The 22,804-nt window shown below is 43.0% G+C and overlaps 1 protein-coding gene across 1 annotated transcript in view; it reads left to right on the top strand.

Moving 5' to 3' along the window:
• The window catches only part of LOC139269151 (receptor-type tyrosine-protein phosphatase beta-like), a 63,604-nt gene that overhangs the window by 4,412 nt on the left and 36,388 nt on the right, over positions 1-22,804 (top strand). The window contains exons 5-15 of the mRNA XM_070888252.1: positions 4,886-5,146; positions 5,625-5,879; positions 6,689-6,949; positions 7,063-7,323; positions 15,279-15,539; positions 16,631-16,891; positions 18,132-18,392; positions 18,529-18,783; positions 18,986-19,246; positions 19,969-20,229; positions 20,729-20,983. Of these exons, the coding sequence (XP_070744353.1) occupies positions 4,886-5,146; positions 5,625-5,879; positions 6,689-6,949; positions 7,063-7,323; positions 15,279-15,539; positions 16,631-16,891; positions 18,132-18,392; positions 18,529-18,783; positions 18,986-19,246; positions 19,969-20,229; positions 20,729-20,983 (2,853 nt within the window). The remainder of the gene's footprint in view (positions 1-4,885; positions 5,147-5,624; positions 5,880-6,688; positions 6,950-7,062; positions 7,324-15,278; positions 15,540-16,630; positions 16,892-18,131; positions 18,393-18,528; positions 18,784-18,985; positions 19,247-19,968; positions 20,230-20,728; positions 20,984-22,804) is intronic.

The raw sequence follows: 22,804 nt of genomic DNA, 5'->3' as shown, positions 1-22,804 counted from the left end.
TCCAACAACACTCAAGAAGTTCGGCACCATCCAGGATAAAGCAGCCCGCTTGATTGGCACCCCATCCACCACCTTCAAGATTCACTCCCTCCATCACCGGCGTACCGTGGCTGCAATGTTGTACCATCTACAAGATGCACTGCAGCAATTTGCCACGGCTTCTTCAGCAGTCCCTCCCAAACCCACGACCTTTACCACCTAGAAGACCAAGGGCAGCAGGCGCATGGGAACACCATCACCTGCAAGTTCCCCTCCAAGTTGCACACCATCCTGACTTGAAAATATATCAATGTTCCTTCATAGTTGTTGGGTCAAACTCCTGGAACTCCCTCCCTAACAGCATTGTAGGAGTACCTTCACCACACGAACTGCAGCAGTTCAAGAAGGTGGCTCACTACCACCTTCTCGAGGGCAATTAGGGATGGGCAATAAATGCTGGCCTTGCCAGCGATGCCCACATCCCATGAACGAATGTTTTAAAATAGCAAGAAGGAACCCCCAACAGCGATATTTAAGGGGATCATCAACTACTTACAGGTTAGTTGCTGGTTGATATTTTTCTGGCTGTTGCTCTGATTCTACACGTGTTCAGTGCTTTCCAGATGCAGAAGTCTACAGGGAATGGAGTGGCAGGTGTTGAAGGACTTTTTGCTGATTTCAAGTCTTCTGGACAAATCAGTTTCTCCCAGACATGAGTGCACTATAAACATTCCCCTTGGAATACAGCATGACTGGGAGAATGAGCAGAGGCCACGCAGAGCAGGACAAGCTGCTAGAAGAGGGAGGAGGAGGAGGGGGAGAAGGGCTCAGCAGGAGGTGTTCAGGGACTAATTCTCTTATATGAACCTCAGCAAGGAACAATATGTCAGACGTCTGCGATCTAACCTATCCCTGCTGCAGCCACAACTACAACCTCAGTGCAGAGCAAGGATCACATTGCTAGTGGCTATGAACGTGACCATAGCCATGAACCTTTATGCATCAGGCTCCTTCCAGGCTGGAGCAGGAGATATTTGTAACATCTCACAGTTTGCCGTCCACTGTTGCATAAGGGAGGGTACTGAGGCTCTCCATTCAAAGAGAGCTGACTACATTTCATTCTCTGTTGCCAGAGACCAGCAGATGGAGCGAGCAGGCAGCATTGCTCGGATTGCAAGGTTCCCCATGGTGCAGCGTGCCACTGATTGCACTAACAGTGCTTTGTGGATGCCACATGTCCACTCTGCCATATCCTGGAACTGAAAGGGATTCCACTCCCTCAACGCCCAGGTGGTGTGTGACCATAGGCAGCAAATCATGCAGGTCAATGCCCGGTATCCTGGCAACAGTCAAGATGCCTTTATTCTGCAGCAGGCCGCTGTGCCAGTTGCATTTGAGCCACCATGACAAACCAAAGGGTGGCTACTGGGCGACAAGGGCTGACGACATGCTCACCAATCCAGTGGGCAACCCATGCACACGTGGGCAGCAGCATACAATACAAGCCATACTGCCACGCAAAATGTGATAGAGCAGACCATTGGCGTACTGAAACAATGCTTCTGCTGCCTGAACCACTCTGGAGGAGCCCTGCAGTACTCGGGAAAGCATGTGTCAAAATTCGTGGTGGTCTATTGCATGCTGCACAATCTCGCCTTCAGGAGGGCACAGCCTTTGTCACTAGCTGAGGAGTAGGAGCACAAGGTGGAGGAGGAAGAAGAGGAAGGGAGGAGGTATCCTCGACAAGCCCTTTCTGCCCAGGCTGACAATGAAGAACTAATTTGAGTACGATACCAGTAACTGCAATGCCAATTCCCCATTCACTACACCTTACCTTCCCTGTCACTGACCATCACAGCGTCCGCTTGGCCACAATGCAAAATTAAAAGCCATCCAAAAGAAACATTTCAAACCAATTTATAAATGAAAACATGCCATATTGTATTCAAACGTAAACTAATCACCCTTGTGCATTCCCTTAGTGCCTGTCTTCTGTATGCCTTTGCCTGTCCGATTGATCCTACACAGTGCTACCCCAGTGTTGCAGCATGGTTGGTGGAAGGCTGCTGACTTTCAGTGGAGGACACTACAGATGGCCTTGGAGGATGACCTTGAGCAGCTCTGGGCCTAGAAGGCCCGGCTACAGACTGCATCACCTCGGCATGGGCAGCAGCAGTCTGGGCTGACTGGCTGACAGGCAATAGCAAGGGCACTGGCGGAGTGGTAGTGATGGGAGGACGAATCCTATCATCCTGAGAGAGGACAGCAGGTTCAGCTCTATGGAACCACTGCCACACCTTGGCGTGGTGCCTCAGCAATCCTAGTAATCTATTGGAGGACAGATTGCTGGACTGCTGTGACACCATAGAAGCCCCTTTGAACACTGGGACCCACAGCCATGGTGGTAGCAGTCTGAATTTGCATAACAGCAACCAGATATTGGGTGGCAGCTGCTTGTGCTGCAGTGGAGGTTGCAACATTGGCCATCAGAGGCTGCATCGTGGCTGGGTCCACAAGTGTGCAAATGGAGTTGGCCACCACTTCCAAGCTCTGCATAAAGACCTGTGATAAGTTGGTGCTGCACTCTGTTAGCAGTCAACCTACTTTCTCCTCTGGTTCACAACAACACGTTTCGAGTAAGCATGGGACTTCGTAGTGGTGTATACGAAACAAACTTTATTGATGCACGGTAAAGGTGATCAGTCTTTAACTGCACAGAATGACTTTTTCCAGTTTCTGTAATTTTCGAGTACTCTGAAAAACTGTTGAAAATCATGCTCCTTTTATATACCATATTTTGACTACATCAAAGGAAATTGCCATCGATAAGACTGTATGCCATATCTATTTCCAAACCCTTTGAAAACAGACTATTCATGTAAACAGTTTGCTGTTATTTACTTCAGAACTATGTCCCCTACACGAGACTTTCTGACGTAACATTTACTAGCTTATTTGAAGCAAAAGCTTTACCAACTGTTATCTGTAGCTAATGGATCCCTGCTACCCATGTTTATTACCCTAAATTTAAACATTAACCACGCATGGGCGATGTCATCACTAACACTTATTCCCTTACACAAACATTTTACATCTCAGAAAAAAAGCAATGCATTCTTTTTATGACATTTCAGTGTCATTCTGTTTATATTGGAAAGCCTGTTAATGCAGGATACAAAGAAGTTTAACTATTAAACTTAACTTTCACAATATCCAACATAGTCCTCCAGGCTCCTTGACATTGTCCTGACAGAAAGCCTGCGTTCAGTCAATGCACCAAGCCATTTGTTGTACATACCCATCAGCGTTCTTCTGTAGGCTGCCCCATCAAGGTCCTCATCTCAGTCCTCTGGAGCAGAACCCATATGTGACCTCATCCTGCGGCGAGTTGGCACCTGTGCTATTCTTGCCCCCTGCCCTGGCTGCAGTACACTTGTGCCTGGTTGTCCACCACATGCAGATCCCACCTCTAATCCATCCTCTAAAATATGTGCAGTGTCAGTATTTTTGCTGGTGGCTTTGAGTGTGAAATCAAGTGACGGTGCTATGTTTTCATCATCAATCCCTTGTTGGTGCTCCTCCATTCTCTGGGCATGTTGCAGTTCTTGGGTATCTGAAAGGAAAAAGGCACAAGGGTAAGGTTGTGGTGAGGGGAGGCAGGAAGTAAGAGGCACTTGCTTAAACAATCAGCAGCTTGTAAATCAGAAGAGATTGTGCGATGAGTGGGAAGTGAGATTTGAGAAGGAGAATTTGGTATGAGGATACCGTCATCTTTGAAGTTTTCAGCCCCACTGCTGGCCACGGCCTCCACAATGGCCATTCTAATAACGGCCAGCACCGTCTCCTCCATGGGGGTAAGGACATATAGGCCCTCCTATCCCCCTCTGGTTAACTCCTGCTGCCTCCAGTTGTGCGCCATCTTGTCCTGCAAGAGAGAGGGAAGTGTGCTGTGCAATCTGTTTGGGTGATGTGGCTGTCGTGACTGAATAGCTGGCATTGTGTGCAAGCTGTGAGATGTGGATGTGTGAGGCTTGCAGCAGTGCTAAGTGGGGGTGAGGTGAAGCATATGAATGTTAGGTATGAGTCCTGATTGATAGAGATTGTTGGTAGGTGAGTGATGGGGGCCTGGTGAATTGAGCAGTGGCTGAGGCTAGTGGTGCAATTGGTAGAATATAGCATTGAATATGCATTCACTGACCTTGACCACTCCTGTGAGGTTACTGAACTTGTGGCATCGTATTCAGGTCCTTGGGGCTAAACTCATGGCTTTGACCCACACAGCTATCTGCTCCCACTGCGATACAGGACATCTCTCCTCCTTACCACCTCCTCCAGTACAGCATCTGAAAATCTTGGAGCCCCCTCTCTCCCACGTTATGCCAATACTCAATACTCATTATTTGCCAGGATAGATTCACTTCCTGCACGACTCCCAGCACCTGCTCCAGCCACAATACAATTCCACTTTAAGAGATGCAGGCTAGCTTTAAATGGTGCTAGGAAGCTGTGATTTTGGGCCCCCTGATGATACGTGCAGCCAATGAACAACACAGTTAGTGCTGGCTGCTTCCTTAAATCATTGCAATGAGCAGGCAGCATGTAGTTGGTGTGCTGCATGCATTTCAATCAATGGGCACGGGTTAATCGCACAACGCGAGCCCTGCGCCCATTTACGGGGGCTATCCAACTTTGCCCTCTGCCTGTTTTAAACAGAGCTGCATGCAACAATTCCAACAGGGGCAGTCAAATATATTGAAGGATTTTATGTACTGAAAGAAAATATAAAAGTAAATTAAATTTTGTTCAGAAGCACAAATATAATTACAGTGACTTCTTGTTTTGAAAGTTTTGGATTGTAGATATTTCTTGCCCTATCACAGTCAGTTTGTCTTTCTGTATTTTGCAGCCCCATGTGCACCCCAGTATATTTCCACCAATCTAAACTGTGACACCAAAAGTACGTCAGTGACATGGGAGAAGAGTGATGGTGCGCTGTGGTACGTTACAACAGCAGAAGGACAAGACGGACACATAACACTGTGTAACACGACAGAGACAAGCTGCGATTTCATGGACCTGCACTGCAGTCAAACATATTTGATCACTGTAACAGCAATGGATGGTTATTGTCAGAGTATAAACACTTCCAATTTTGAAACAGAAACAGGTAACATTTATAAAGACCTTTGTGCTGTGTGGAAAATGTTACACTGGTGCAGTAGCAAGTACTGTTCAGAGGTTTGAGGTCCAGGAAGGTCACAGTGGTAATTTGGGAGATTATGTTGACACTTGATTTCCCCACTCTGGTGACCGCATTCAGCAGAGTTTGAATGCTCTGGTCATTGGGTTTCTATCCAGCTACTAACATTAACACTTTACATTAGCGACCACGAGGCTCTCTTTGTAGAATGGAAGAAGAAGTTTTCCCCTTCATTCCACTGGAGCCTTGCAAACAAAAGGCCCAATCAGAAATTACAGTCCATGTTGAATTCAGTGTCTCTGAATGGGAATCTAGTTACTGTATGGGTATTGGGCATCTCTTCAGTAAGAGTTTATTTTCTGAGTTTGGCATCAAAGGAAACCATTGGAACGCTGCACTAAGATCACTAATTCATGATATCTCATTTCTCTTTTCTCCCCTAAAGTACCATGTCCCCCTCAGAGTGTACAAGCTGATTGTGACGCTGTCACTGCCTTTGTAACATGGGAGCAGAGTAATCGCACAATGTCGTACACTGCAACAGCAGAAGGGAATGATGGACACACAGCCACCTGTACCACGTCTGAAACAAACTGTCTAATCCCAGATCTTCACTGCAGCCAAATATACAGCATCTCTGTACTCGCATTTGGGGAAACCTGCAGCAGCATCCAAGGCTCCAGTTATGAAATTCAGACAGGTAATATAGAAAGAATTTGCCTTTATTTAACACTTTTCATCTCCTAAGTGCACCTCAAGGCATTTCACAATTAAAGGATTAGATTTGAAGTGTGGTAATTGTGTAGGCAAACTGAGCAACAAGGTTACATCCATTAATCTGTTTTGACAATGTTAGGATGGGACATCGCCCTGGTTAGGGAACTCTTTGCTCTTCTTCAAAAAAGTGCGGAGTCCAACAGCACTCAGACATGTTAGATTCTAACTGCTCAGTCGTCGAGTTTCCCACGGGTGTGTAGTGTTAAAATCGATCACAATGATGTCTTGCATTCATATAAAGCGAGAGACCTGTCGATTACAGCTACCCACTGGGCTGGTTCAGTTGGCCATCATTTAGAAGTGCCGACTTTACCAAGGATCTGAGCCAAAATTAAACCGGGACACCCGCCTACTGCTGCAATCCCCGTTCAGCCTGCCCAATGGCAACCTTCGCTGGTCACTGTAGCTACCCGCAATAAAATAAAGATTTCGGGCTCAGCAACCTTCCGTGCCCATCTGAGATCATTGATAAAAAGATTCAACATTCAAAGAAAACAGTTGGAGATTTATCAGTCAAGCTGGGTACAGAGGTTAATGGCCTAGAGTCCTGAGCTGCAATTTGTTGGCCCTAATACATAACATCTGGATTGAGTAGTCACAATGTGCAATATAAAGGTGACTGCTTTATTGAGGTTATTTAAGTTCTATGAGATGTTAGCAAAGACTATTTGTCCAAAAGGTTTTCTCACATGAACCCAGTGGATATTAATGTTTATATTTCCTTTTCTACAGCACCGTGTGCCCCAGATGAAATCATTGTGAATGTGGACTGTAAATCTAATAGAGTAGTGGTGTCATGGGGACGGACTAATGGAGCAATGTCATTTGATGTAACTGCAGAGGGCAGTGATGGACATATACATTCACATAACACAACAGAGACACGCCATGAAATGCTGGATTTACACTGTGGACAGCCCTATAACATAACTGTAACAACATTGAGTTATAGCCGGAATGGAATTTCAAGTACTTCTGTTCAAATCCAAACTGGTAAGGCTATTAATCCTGAAATAATATACACAATGGAAATAGTATTAGATTTATTAATTATGATGTTTACAGGACAATGAGAGGATTGATATTCATTTGTATTTTCTAACTAGCACCGTGCATTCCTGGGAATCTAACAGCTGAGCTGAACTGTGATTCGAATGCTGTATCCTTCTGGTGGGATGACACTGATGGAGCAAAGTTATACACTGTGACCGTTCGAGATAGTCAAAGAGTCACGGCTTTATTCAACACAAGCAATATAACGGCTCAAATCCCACACCTGCAGTGTGGTGAATATTATACAATCTCTGTTCTAGCAACAGACAACATCTGCAAAAGTCCCCAGAGTGCAGTGGTAAATGTGCATGCAGGTATCACTCATTTCCATAAAGCATTTTGTGACATCTTAACAAATTAAGTTTTGCATTCTACAGGCGGTATTTAAATATGTGTTTTTTTATGTTGTTAGTTATGCTTGTGTTAAATAGGTCTATAGTTAAATTGTACAACTCATATTAGAGAAATCCACAGCTGGAGTAATTCTTTATGTCTGATATCTTTGGTCTGACATCTTAGCAACAGGAATATATTTTGATTTTGTATCCTCTTTAATCTAAAATGTTTCCATTGATTCAGTGGGAGGGGGATTTGGTGTTCTAACATCTTCTGGATAATGGAACTAATATTTTCCAAAGTTGCTTGGTTAGGACCAGCAATATTTTCATAACATTCTGTATCTACGCCCTCCACCTCCTCCCCCAAAAGAAATGATAAATGTTATTATTAGGGGTACCCACCTGGACAAACATTACATTGTAGTGACAGCCAAAAATTGTGGGATCCTGAGTCACATAATATGGACTGCACAGCCGGGTATTTAAGGAAGTGGATATTGAAAACTCTCACATCCTAGCGGATATCTTTGGGGAATCATCAGAAACATGGATTGTATGTGAAGATTGGATGGAGCCAAGTGTAATGAACATATAAAAAGAGGTTTAAAGATAAACCTTCTGAAGGACTACTTGCTGAAATGGCCTTCCCAATGGGCATCATAGAATCATCCAGTACACAAGGAGGCTATTTGGTTGTTTGAAAGAGCTATCCAATTAGTCCCACTCCACTACTCTTTCCCCATAGCTCTGCAAATTTTTCATTTTCAAGTATACAATTCTCTTTTGAAATTTACTATTGAATCTGCTTCCATCATCCTTTCAGGCAGTACATTCCTGACTATAACAACACACTTAGTAAAACCATTTCCCCTCATCCCACCTCTGGTTCTTTTGCCAGTTATCTTTTACTCCTCTACAAGTATTTATCCAATTCTCTTTTGAAAGTTACTATTGAATCTGCTTCCACCACCCTTCCAGGCAGTGTATTCCAGACCACAACAACTCGTTATGTAAAAAAAACATTCTCAGCTCACCTCTGGCTCTTTAGCCAAATACCTTAAATCTCTGTCCTTCAGTTGCCAACCGACCTGCCAATGGAAACAGTTTCTCCGTATTTACTCTATCAAAACTATTCATAATTTTAAACACCTCTATTAAATCTCCACTGAACCTTCTCTGCTCTAAGTAGAACAACTCCAACTTCTCTAGTGTCTCCACGTAACTGAAGTCCCTCATCCCTGCTATCATTCTAGTTAATCTCCCTTGCATCCTTTCCAAGGCCTTAACATCCTTCCTAAAGTGTGCTGTCCAGAATTGGACACAATATTCCAGCTGAGATCTAATCAGTGATTTATAAAGATTCAGCATATCTTCCTTGCTTTTGTACTCTATGCCTCTATTTATAAAGCCCAGGATACCGTTTGCTTTTTTCACAGCCATCTCAACTTGTCCTGCCACCTTCAAAAATTATTGTATGTTGTATGTGAACCCCCAGGTCTCTCTGTTGCTGCACCCCCTTTAAAATTCTACCATTTAGTTTATAATGGCTCTCCTCATCCTTACTTCCAAAATGCATCACTTCACACCTGCCATGTGTCTTCCCATTTTACCCTAACCCTAAGTTCTCCTGAAATCTTGTCCTCCTCACTGTTTACCACATTTCCAAGTTCCGTGTCTCTTTCTCTCTCTCTCTAGATGTGGCCCTTATGGCTAAAGGGATCAAGGGGCATGGAGAGAAAGCAGGAATGGGGTACTGAAGTTGCATGATCAGCCATGATCATATTTGTTGTGTCTCTGTAAAGCATGCACTCCCATATCCCACCACCAGGGAGCACATCCCCTGAAGTCCCAAGGGATTCCAGCATCCCTTGGGAGCACTATATATAAGCCGGCCCCTAAGGCCTGTTCCTCACTCTGGAGTGTCTTAATAAAGACTGAGGTCACTGTTACTTTAACCTCCCTGTGTGCAGTCTCATCTGTGTTGGGAACACAATAATATTGAATGGTGGTGCAGGCTCGAAGGGCCGAATGGCCTACTCCTGCACCTATTTTCTATGTTTCTATGTGTCATCGGCAAACTTTGAAATGATGCTCTATATATCTAAGTCCAAGTCATTATGTGTGAGGAGGACACACAAAATCTGCTAAAGGACATAGACAGGCTAAGTGAGTGGGCAAAAATTTGGCAGATGGAGTATAATGTTGGAAAGTGTGAGGTCATGCACTTTGGCAGAAAAAATCAAAGAGCAAGTTATTATTTAAATGGAGAAAGATTGCAAAGTGCCGCAGTACAACGGGACCTGGGGATACTTGTGCATGAAACACAAAAGGATAGTATGCAGGTACAGCAAGTGATCAGGAAGGCCAATGGAATCTTGGCCTTTATTGCAAAGGGGATGGATTATAAAAGCAGGGAAGTCTTGCTACAGTTATACAAGGTATTGGTGAGGCCACAGCTGGAATACTGCGTGCAGTTTTGGTTTCCATATTTACGAAAGGATATACTTGCTTTGGAGGCAGTTCAGAGAAGGTTCACTAGGTTGATTCCGGGGATGAGAGGGTTGACTTATGAGGAAAGGTTGAGTAGGTTGGGCCTCTACTCATTGGAATTCAGAAGACTGAGAGGTGATCTTATTGAAACATATAAGATTATGAGGGGGCTTGACAAGGTGGATTCAGAGAGGATGTTTCCACTGATAAGGGAGACTAGAACTAGAGGGCATGATCTTAGAATAAGGGGCCGTCCATTTAAAACAGAGATGAGGAGAAATTTCTTCTCTCAGAGGGTTGTAAATCTGTGGAATTTGCTGCCTCAGAGAACTGTGCAAGGTGGGTCATTGAATAAATTTAAAACAGAAATAGACAGTTTCTTAAACGATAAGGGGATAAAGGTTATGGGGAGCGGGCGGGGAAGTGGAGCTGAGTCCATGATCAGATCAGCCATGATCTTATTGAATGGCGGAGCAGGCTCGAGGAGCCGTATGGCCTACTCCTGTTCCTATTTCTTATGTTCATATGTTCTTATTAATATAAATAGAGCAGTGATCCTAATACTGACTCCTGGGGGACACCACTGCATACTTTCCTCCAGACTGAAAAACAACCATTCACCACTACTCGCTGATTACTGTCTCTTAGCCAATTTCATATCCATGCTGCCACTGTGCTATTAATCCCATGGGCTTCAATTTTGCAAACAAGTTTATTATGTGGCACTTGATCAAACACCTTTTGAAAGTCCATATACACATCAACTGCACTACCTCATCAACCCTCTCCATTACCTCCATCAAAGAACACAATTAAGTTTGTCAGACATGATTTGCCTTTAACAAATCCTTGCTGGCTGTCATTTATTACCCAATGTTTTTCTAAGTGACAATTAATTTCTCAAGGATTATGGTCTCTGGAGGTTCCCCCATCACCAACGTTAGGCTGACTGGCTTATAGTAATTGGGTTTATCCCTCTCCCTTATTTTGAACAAGGGTGTAATATTTCAATCCCTCCATTCCACTGGTTCCACTCCCATTTCGAAGGAGGATTGAAAGATTGTGACCAGAGCCTCCATAATCTCCACACATAACTCCCGCAACAACCTAGGATGAATCCCATCGAGACCAAGTGTCTTTTCTATATTGAGCATAATCCCATTCTGCAAAATAATGTTGAGCACCTCAGCATAGGAGCTGACTTAAATTTCAACATAATATCAGCATTAATGTGATTGAGGATAAATGAATGAGAACATAGAAACATAGAAATTAGGTGCAGGAGTAGGCCATTCGGCCCGTCGAGCCTGCACCACCATTCAATAAGATCATGACTGATCATTTACCTCAGTACCCCTTTCCTGCTTTCTCTCCATACCCCTTGATCCCGTTAGCCATAAGGGCCATATCTAACTCCCTCTTGAATATATCTAATGAACTGGCATCGACAACTCTCTGCGGTAGAGAATTCCACAGGTTAACAACTCTCTGAGTGAAGAAGTTTCTCCTCATCTCGGTCCTAAATGGCTTACCGCTTATCCTTAGACTGTGACCCCTGGTTCTGGACTTCCCCAACATCGGGAACATTCTTCCTGCATCTAACCTGTCCAGTCCCGTCAGAATTTTATATGTTTCTATGAAATCCCCTCTCTTCTAAACTCCAGTGAATACAGGCCCAGTCGATCTAGTCTCTCCTCATATGTCAGTCCTGCCATCCCAGGAATCAGTCTGGTGAACCTTCGCTGCACTCCCTCAATAGCAAGAACGTCCTTCCTCAGATTAGGAGACCAAAACTGAACACAATATTCCAGGTGAGGCCTCACCAAGGCCCTGTAAAACTGCAGTAACATAGAAACATAGAAAATAGGTGCAGGAGTAGGCCATTTCTCCCTTTGAGCCTGCACTACCTTTCAATAAGATCATGGCTGATCATTCCCTCAGTACCCCATTCCTGCTTTTTCTCCATACCCCTTGATCCCATTAGCCGTAAGGGCCATATCTAACTCCCTCTTGAATATATACAATATATATACACAGTAAGACCTCCCTGCTCCTATAAACAAATCCCCTAGCTATGAAGGCCAACATGCCATTTGCCTTCTTCACCACCTGCTGTACCTGCATGCCAACTTTTAAATGACTGCTGTACCATGACACCCAGGACTCGTTACACCCCTCCTTCTCCTAATCTGTTGCCATTCAGATAATATTCTACCTTCCTGTTTTTACCACCAAAGTGGATAATCTCACATTTATCCACATTATACTGCATCTGCCATGCATTTGCCCACTCATCTAACTTGTCCAAGTCACCCTGCAGCCTCTTAGCGTCCTCCTCACAGCTCACACCGCCACCCAGCTTAGTGTCATCTGCAAATTTGGATATATTACACTCAATTCCTTCATCTAAATCATTGATATATATTGTAAATAGCTGGGATCCCAGCACTGAGCCCTGCAGCACCCCACTAGTCACTGCCTGCCATTCTGAAAAGGACCGGTTTATCCCGACTCTCTGCTTCCTGTCTTCCAACCAGTTCTCTATCCACGTCAATACATTACCCCCAATACCATGTGCTTTAATTTTGCACACCAATCTCTTGTGTGGGACCTTGTCAAATGCCTTTTGAAAGTTCCAAATACACCACATCCACTGGTTCTCCCTTGTCCATTCTACTCATTACATCCTCAAAAAATTCTAGAAGATTTCTCAAGCATGTCATAAATCCATGCTGACTTGGACCGATCCTGTCACTGCTTTCCAGATGCGCTGCTATTTCATCTTTAATAATTGATTCCAACATTTTTCCCACTACCGATGTCAGGCTAACTGGTTTTTAACTCCCCGTTTTCTCTCTCGCTCCTTTTTTAAAAAGTAGTGTTACATTAGCTACTTTCCAGTCCATAGGAACTAATCCAGAGTCGATAGACTGTTGGAAAATGATCACCAATGCATCCACTATTTCTAGGGCCACTTCCTTAAGTACTCTGGGATGCAGATTATCAGGCCCCGGGGATTTATCGGCCTTCAATCCCATCAATTTCCCTAACACAATTTCCTGACTTAAGGATTTCTTTCAGTTCCTCCTTCTCGCTAGACCCTCGGTCCTCTGTTATTTCCGGAAGGTTATTTGTGTCTTCCTTCGTGGAGACAGAACCAAATTATTTGTTCGATTGGTCCGTCATTTCTTTGTTCCCCATTATAAAGTCACCTGATTCTGACTGCAAGGGATCTACGTTTGTCTTCACTAATCTTTTTCTCTTCACATATCTATAGAAGCTTTTGCAGTCAGTTTTTATGTTCCCAGCAAGCTTTCTCTCATTCTCTATTTCCCCCCTCCTAATTAAACCCTTTGTACTCCTCTGCTGAATTCTAAATTTCTCCCAGTCCTCAGGTTTTGCTGCTTTTTCTGGCCAATTTATATGCCTCTTCCTTGGATTTAACACTATCCCTAATTCCCCATGTTAGCCATGGTTGAGCCACCTTCCCTATTTCATTTTTACTCCAGACAGGGATGTACAATTGTTGAAGTTCACCCATGTGATCTTTAAATGTCTGCCATTGCCTATCCACCGTCAACCCTTTAAGTATCATTCGCCAGTCTATTCTCGCCAATTGACGTCTCATACCATTGAAGTTACCTTTCCTTAAGTTCAGGACCCTAGTCTCTGAATTAACTCTGTCACTCTCCATCTTAATAAAGAATTCAACCAAATTATGGTCACTCTTCCCCAAGGAGTCTCGCACATAAAAATTGCTAATTAGTCCTTTCTCATTACACATCACCCAGTCTAGGATGGCCAGCCCTCTAGTTGATTCCTCGACATATTGGTCTCGAAAACCATCCCGAATACATTCCAGGAAATCCTCCTCCACCGTATTGCTACCAGTTTGGTTAGCCCAATCTATATGTAGATTAAAGTCGCCCATGATAACTGCTGTACCTTTATTGCACACATCCCTAATTTCTTGTTTGATGCTGTCCCCAACCTCACTACTACTGTTTGGTGGTCTGTACACAACTCCCACTTGCGTTTTCTGCCCTTTGGTATTCCGCATCTCTACCCATACAGATTCCATATCATCCAAGCTAATGTCCTTCCTTACTATTGCATTAATTTCTTCTTTAACCAACAACGCTACCCCACCTCCTTTTCCTTTCTGTCTATCCTTCCTGAATGTTGAATACCCCTGGATGTTGAGTTCCCAGCCTTGGTCACCCTGGAGCCATGTCTCTATAATCCCAATTATATCATATTCGTTAATAGCTGCCTGCGCAGTTAATTCGTCCACCTTATTCCAAATACTCCTCGCATTGAAGCACAGAGCCTTCAGGCTTGTCTTTTTAACACACTTTGTCCCTTTAGAATTTTGCTGTAATGTGGCCCTTTTCGATTTTTGTCTTGGGTTTCTCTGCCCTCCACTTTTACTTTTATTCTTTCTAACTTTTGCTTCTGCCCCCATTTTACTTCCCTCTGTCTCCCTGCATAGGTTCCCATCCCCCTGCTATATTAGTTTAACCCCTCCCCAACAGCACTAGCAAACACTCCGCCTAGGACATTGGTTCTGGCCCTGCCCAGGTGCAGACCATCCGGTTTGTACTGGTCCCACCTCCCCCAGAACCGGTTCCAATACCCCAGGAATTTGAATCCCTCCTCCTTGCACCATTCATCAAGCCACGTCTTCATCTGAACTATCCTGCAATTCCTACTCTGACTAGCACGTGGCACTGGTGGCAATCCTGAGATTACTTTGAGGTCCTACTTTTTAATTTAACTCCTAGCTCCCTAAATTCAGCTTGTAGAACCTCATTCCATTTTTTACCTATATCGTTGGTACCTATATGCACCACGACAGCTGGCTGTTCCCCCTCCCCCTCCAGAATGCGCTGCAGCCGCTCTGAGACATCCTTGATCTTTGCACCAGGGAGGCAACATACCATCCTGGAGTCTCGTTTGCGGCTGCAGAAATGCCTATCTGTTCCCCTTAAAACTGCTCTGTCAATGCTGGCAGATAATGACAAAACATCCTATTAATTTAGTGAGTACCACTAACTGATCAGTAATGCACAGACTAGAATCAGTGCTATCACTTACTGTTTGAAGTAATCCTGTAAACTGCATACTTAAGCCTCACAATTGCCTTTTTGAAGAATGATTTTGTTTCTGCATGTGGATGTGACTCCAGTTAGATAGTCACCTGTTTAGGCAGTTACGGTACAGAATTAATGCAAGTGTACATTTACGCTGTTTATTTGTGTGAATTAATGGACACACTCCGCTTTAATTTTCTATGCACTTTCCTGTGTTTTTAGAATGACAAGTTCCAATGCAATTATTGACTATTTAGTAAATTCATCCATCTGCCTGTTTATTTGAACTTACACTGGAGGTTGATTCTATCGCCTTACACCCATTTTAAATTTCTATCTTATTTTCAGTCCCTTGCGACCCACAGAATGTAGATGTAAGACTGGATTGTAACCTAAATACAGCTTTGGTGTCGTGGGACCATAGTAATGGTGCACTGTTGTACACTGCCATTGCTGAAGGACCCGATGGGAACATCACATCGTGCAGCACATCAGAAACATCATGTAGAACGTCCATGTTACTCTGTGGCCAGTTATATTCTGTATATGTCATAGCATCTGACATCACGTGCAACCATTCTCAGAGTTCCATAGTTGAAATTCAAACAGGTAACTCCTTATTTTACTGACCTATAAGTAGTCCAAAAAATTGTAATATTCCAGACTAATTTTTTAACCAGTATAGTACTGCAGTGTATTGACTTATAATACTATGCAAAAAATACAAGTAACTCCTAGAATCCAAACCATTCAATATTTTCCATTAAGTGTGTACTTTCAATCCTTATTTATCCACTAAAATGTATCATCTCACATTCATCCATATTATATTGCATGTGGCATGTGTCTGCCCATTCCCCTAACCTGTTTATGTCTTCCTGGAGTTCCTTACTGTCTTCCTCACTGTTTGCTAAATCTCTTACTTTTGTGTCATCAACAAATTTGCTAAATCCAAAGCACCCAAATATTCTGAGAACAAAAGTGGTCCCCATACCTACCCCTAGGTGCACCATTCCAACTCATGGAAACCCAGGGGATTGGGTGGAGCGCTCGTTTCACAGCCCACCTGATATTGCTCCATTGACTTAAATGGAGAGTAAAATCGGACAGGGTGTAAAACCCAGCGTTGCACCCGATCCTGTCACTTTCTTAACTTTCCATCCTCTTACACCATGTCTAAATTTTACTAACAAGTCTCCCATAGGACACATTATTAAACATCATCTAAACATCCACATCTTCCACTAAATGTCCTTTATCTATCTAATCTCTATTAAAATCATCAAACATGACTTGCCTTTAACAAGTATATGCTGATTGTCCATGATTAATCCATTTTTTCTAAATGCTCACTAATTTTATCTCAAATTATAGATTCACAACTGACATTAGACAACTGATCTATAGTTAACCAGGTTTATTTTTATGAACAATATATGATAGTGTAGCCCAGGTAAGGTAACGTGGTGATCTCTGACATAGGAACTGGATGCTGTATCTTTCACAGAATAACCAGATAAGATCTTTTAGTTTTTGATATTTCACTGTTCCTGCACATAGCTCCTTTCCATGGTAACAGAAATAATTACTTTGGACTTTATTTTAAACTTTTTCAAATGCTATGTTTTATATGCATATTCTTGAATTCAAGTAAAAAGCTGATTGTGCCTTTATCCATCTTATTTCTCCAATATCTTCAGCCCCTTGCAGTCCCCAGAGTGTAAGTGCTAATTTGAACTGTGCAACACACACAGTGTCAGTATTGTGGGAGCACAGTGATGGCGCAATGTCCTACATCGCAATTGCAGAAGGGATGGAAGGAGACAGGTATTCATGCAATGCATCAGAAGCGACCTGTGAGATCATTGACATCCCGTGTGGCCAGATATACAGTATAACTATATTAGCAATGGATGAGAATTGCACCAGTTTACCAAGTCCAGCTTTCGAAATTCAAACAGGTACAACATTGGTTCTCTTTTTATGAAAATAAACAGAATAAAGTCCCTAAAAGACAGGAAAACGTAGAATTGACATAGCGTTATAAAACTGTATATTAATAAACATCATCTCATATTGTGTACATTGGTAATTGCTACAGTTAATCTTTGTTACAAACCCAACTATCCAGCAGTTAATCTCATCAGGTACTGATCAAAGTGCCTCTCACACATGTTGTATAGCTCATATTAATGTATGAAACCATCAGGAAACCAGCAGCACATAACAGGGTTTAATGCCTTTATCCAGTAAACATCTGGGACTCAGGACACACTTGGAAGCAGTGCCTGAATCCACTCTTTCAATTTGTGGGCCTTCCTTTCTGGATTGCTTTTGTGTTTGTTGAGATTGTTGAAGCTGTTCACCTGCGAGCTGAGAGTTTTCATAGAAACATAGAAAATAGGTGCAGGAGTAGGCCATTCGGCCCTTCGAGCCTGCACCACCATTCAATAAAATCATGGCTGATCATTCATCTCAGTACCCCTTTCCTGCTTTCTCTCCATACCCCTTGATCCCTTTAGCCATAAGGGCCATATCTAACTCTCTCTTGAATATATCCAATGAACTGGCATCAACAACTCTCTGCGGTAGAGAATTCTACAGGTCAACAACTCTCTGAGTGAAGAAGTTTCTCCTCATCTCGGTCCTAAATGGCTTACCCCTTATCCTTAGACTGTGTCCCCTGGTTCTGTACTTCCCCAACATCGAGAACATTCTTCCTGCATTAAACCTGTCCAATCCTGTCAGAATTTTATATGTTTCTATGAGATCCCCTCTCAGCCTTCTAAACTCCAGTGAATCCTCATATTGGATGTTGTTGTTTTTGTATATTGTTTCCCTTGGACAATCGTATGAAGCAGCGGAAGGATTCGCAGACTGAGTAACAGTCCAGCAGGCCGCGAGGTGAGTGCTCCTTCCATTGCCAAGCATTGTTATACCAACGGATAGGGTAGTTAATCCATTATAAGGAGTGTTTAATGGACTCCTGCAGCCAACATTTCTCCCTGAAACGACATCACTAAAAACAAATTATCTGGACATTATTTCATTACTATGGGATCGTACACTACACAGATTAACCGCCACGTTTCACTACATTGGTTGTAAGATTTCATATCGTGTAGTTTTTAAGACATGTACATGCAGCATTAAATTTACAATTGTTTAAGGATTCCATTCTGTGCTTTCTCCTTTCTGCAGTGCCTTGTATCCCACAGAATGTGGTAGCTCACCTGAACTGTGAAAGTAATATTGTGTCAGTGTTTTGGGATCCCTGTAATGGCACAGAGTCATACCTCGTAACAGCACAAGGAAGCAATGGCCATTGGGCCTACTGCAATGCAACAGACACTGAATGTGAGGTCTCAGATATATATTGTGGGCTGAACTACTATATAACTGTACAGGCAATCCGAATGCAGTGTAACAGCTCACAAAGCTCTGCTTTTACAATTAAAACAGGTAATTCTAGACTGGAATTTAGAATAAGAAATTCTAAAATAAACACACTTTGGAATCTGGTCACTTTTGTATCTTAAATAGTTATATGGCTCAGTATGTTTCCAGTAGGTGACATTTATGAATTTTCTTCTTGCAGTACCATGTGTCCCACAGAATATTGATGCTCACATGGACTGTGATGCTGGATACATGTCAGTCTTGTGGGAGTTAAGTGAAGGGGCAATATCGTATATTGCGACTGCAGAAGGAAGTAATGTGCAACAATGCAGCGCGAATGACACGTTGTGTGATATCACTGACCTGTACTGTGGAGAGACCTACACGGTCACAGTTCATGCACACGATGACTCATGTGACAGTGCTGAAAGTCCTTCCATCACAATGAGAACAGGTAACTGAAGAGAAGTGCAATTTCCCCTATCACTAATCTCTGTATCAATCTCACTAACCCTGATTTCTGCACTGTCCAAAATATTGTTCTCCAGAAAAACGCTCAAATATATTTGCATGAAGATTTCTGTTAGAAAACAATTCCATAAAGTTTAGCAGCTGCTGCACAAGTGCTCTTCATCTGGTCTTTTTGCTCTTTTCAGTGTCATGCATCCCACAGAATCTCGATGTCGTGGTCGACTGTAACACAAACGATGCTTCTGTGTCATGGGCCCACACTAAAGGTGCAGTGTCATACTCTGCAACAGCAGAAGGAAGTGATGGCCACGAGGTATCATGTGATACAGCCAACAGAGAGTGTCAAATAAACGATCTACACTGTGGACAGATGTACAATTTAACTCTAACAGCCCTGGACGGAGTGTGTGACAATTCGCAAAGCTCTATATTTGACTTCAGTACCGGTAAGTCTCTTGTATGAATTAGATGATTTTAAACTGTCACAATCAATTCCCCATGACACTTTTACTTACATGGAACCTTCTATGTAGTAAAATATCTCTAAACACTGCATTGGGACAGGGAATTTAGCCCCTGAACAGAAACAGTATTACACGGCATAAAAATCTGCACTAAACTCCACAGATATTTACATTGATTTGCAGTGTAAAGTGAGCCACAATAAGATATATAAATTTATGAGAGCAGTTGACAGGAATGGATAGTCAACAAAATAAGTGGTCTTTGAGGAATATTTGGCCCATTCTATCTGCTATTTTCCATATGTCATCCAGTTTGAGTGCAGACAACTGCTGAAAATGTAACCACCTAAGTCACATTACTAAAGTGCAAATAATGAATGATAACAATCTACCTCGATCTTTCAACACAAGGATGGTTACAGAGATTTTTAGTGTAATTCTCAATGAAGCCAGCACTATATTTGTGTGAAACATTTATTTTCAAAAGAGAGACTTCCTGCTTTAAAAAGAGCTGGGATTCTCCCCAGTAACTATTCCAACAGATGCAGTCAAAAATTTTAGAGGATTTTATTTATTAAAAATTATAGAGGTAAATTATTGTTCAGAAGCACAAATATAATTACAGTGACTTCTTGTTTTGCAAGTTTTGGTTTGTAGATATTTCTTGTCCTGTCACAATCAGTTTGTCTTTCTGCATTTTGCAGCCCCATGTGCACCCCAGTATATTTTCACTAATCTAAACTGTGACACCAAGAGTACATCAGTGACATGGGAGAAGAGTGATGGTGCGCTGTGGTACGTTACAACAGCAGAAGGACAAGATGGACACGTAACACTGTGTAACACAACAGAGACAAGCTGCGATTTCATGGACCTGCACTGCAGTCAAATATATTTGATCACTGTAACAGCGATGGATGGTTATTGTCAGAGTATAATCACTTCCATTTTTGAAACAGAAACAGGTAAAATTTCTAAAGACGTTTGTGCTGTGTGGGAAATGTTACACTGGTGCAGTAGCAACTACTGTTCAGAGGTTTGAGGTCCAGGAAGGTCACAGTGGTAATTTGGGAGGTTATGATGACACTTGATTTCCCCACTCTGGTGACCGCATTCAGCAGAGAGTTCGAATGCTCTGGTCATTGGGTTTCTATCCAGCTACTAACATTAACACTTTACATTAGCGACCACGAGGCTCTCTTTGTAGAATAGAAGAAGAAACTTTCCTCTTCTTCCTTCCACTACGAGGCAGCCTCTTTATAGCCTTGCAAAAAGGCCCAATCAGAAATTACAGTCCATGTTGAATTCAGTGTCTCTGAATGGGAATCTAGTTACTGTATGGGTATTGGGCATCTCTTCAGTAAGAATTTATTTTCTGAATTTGACATCAAAGGAAACCATTGGAACGCTGCACTGAGATCACTAATTCATGACATCTCATTTCTCTTTCCTCCTCTCCTAAAGTACCATGCCCCCCTCAGAGTGTACAAGCTGATTGTGACACTGTCGCTGCCTTTGTAACATGGGAGCAGAGTAATCGCACAGTGTCGTACACTGCAACAGCAGAAGGGAATGACGGACACACAGCCACCTGTACCACGTCTGAAACAAACTGTCTAATCCTAGATCTTCACTGCAGCCAAACATACAGCATCTCTGTACTCGCATTTGGGGAAACCTGCAGCAGCATCCAAGGTTCCAGTTATGAAATTCAGACAGGTAATATAGAAAGAAAGAACTTGCTTTTATGTAACACTGTTCATCTCCTCAGGACACCTCAATACATTTCACAATTAAAGGATTAGTTTAGAAGTGCAGTCATTGTTGTGCAGGCAAACTGAGCAGCCAATTTACTCACTTCAAGGTCTCACAACCAACAACAACTTGCATTTATATAGCCTTTTAATGTAAAACGTCACAAGGCACTTCAGTGGAGTTACCAAACAAAACTTGACACCGAGCCACATAAGGAGATATTAGGATAAGTGACCAAACGCTTCTCAAAGGGGAAGACTTTAAAGAGCGTCTTAAAGGAGGAGAGAGAGGTAGAAAGGCAGAGAGGTTTAGAGAAGGAATTCCAGAGTTTGTGATCTTAGTTAGACCAGAGTTAGGCAGCTGAAGCACAACCACCAATGGAGCAACAAAAATGGGGAATTCGCAAGTTGCCAGAATTGGAGGAGAACAGCGGTCTTGCCATTAAATTAAATGACAAGTTAATCAGTTTTGACAGTGTTAGTCAGGGACAACTCCCTACTCTTCAAAAGAAAAATGTTGTGGTATCTTTCAGCTGGAACAGATATGACACACGCCGATTTAATGAGTTACTGGAAAGACCGCACATGGGCAACCAGCATTGCCTCAGTACTACATTGACCTATCAGCCAAGTCCTACAACTTTCTGACCTGCTCAATTTAAACGGCCCATCTGCCAACTTTCCCATGGGTGGATAGGGTTAAAATCGACTGCAATGGTGAAATATCCAGAGCTAGTGAGAATTAGAATGATCTACAAAACAATGTTGCCTTGTATTAGTATAAAGAGAGGAATCTGTCTGTACAGCCCCCCAATTGACTATCATTCACAAGTGCCTGCTTAACTAAACCAGGACACAGAACCTCTGTCCTGCCAACCTAAGTGAACAGAATATCTGCCAGCCTGCTACCCTGGAGATGCCATCCTTCAGTGGATGTTTCTGTAGGCAGTGGCTGAAGTGCATCCCCATGCTCCACTGATTTCATCCCCATTCAGCCTGCACCATGGCAACCTTCACTGGTCACTGTGGATACCAGCAATAAGCTAATGATTTTGGGATCAGCAACCTTCTGTGCCCATCTGAGATCATTGATACAAATATTTAACATTCATAGAAAACATTTGGAGACTTAGCAGTCAAACTGGGTATAGAGCATAGTGACCCAGATTCCTGAGGTGAAATTTGTTGGCGTTACTGTGAACTCACTCAGGTGCAACCTGATCCATCTTTATTCCAGCCCGAGAGTGGCAGCGTGACAAAGACACTCAGCTTATATACAGCTGACCAAGCACACATGCCACATGCGTACAGCCTGATGATAACCGACCGCGGCGCCCTCTGGTGCCTGATGGCCCCCAAGCATTAATACATAACAACATCCCCCTTTTAAAATCTTAACAACAGTTTTTTTACAAATTAAGACGGTCTGGGGCTTTCCTCTCACGAGTTGATCGTCTCAGTTCAACTTTGGCTCTAACTGCGTGTTCTGAGTCCATTGAGGCTGAGGGCTGAGTAGCCGATCTGATGCGAGTGGTCATGACCACATCAGAGACTGAAGGTTCAGAGTCAGTAATGTCAACAGAGTCCTCTGATGAGTGAACAATGGTTGATTGGTCACTGACTGCATCTTCCTCACTCAGTTCCAGTTTATCCGTGTGCCGCATTTTAACCTGGTCAAGGTGTTTCCTGCATGTTTGCCCATTCTTGAGCACGACAATAAACACTCTGTTACCCTCCTTGGCTGTAACAGTGCTGGCGATCCACTTTGGACCTTGACCATAGTTCA

This window comes from Pristiophorus japonicus, chromosome 8, assembly GCF_044704955.1.
Source record: "Pristiophorus japonicus isolate sPriJap1 chromosome 8, sPriJap1.hap1, whole genome shotgun sequence".
In the NCBI taxonomy this organism is placed as follows: Eukaryota; Metazoa; Chordata; class Chondrichthyes; family Pristiophoridae; genus Pristiophorus; species Pristiophorus japonicus.
Note: the sequence above shows the minus strand (reverse complement) of the source record. Positions and strands in the feature narration are given on the sequence as shown.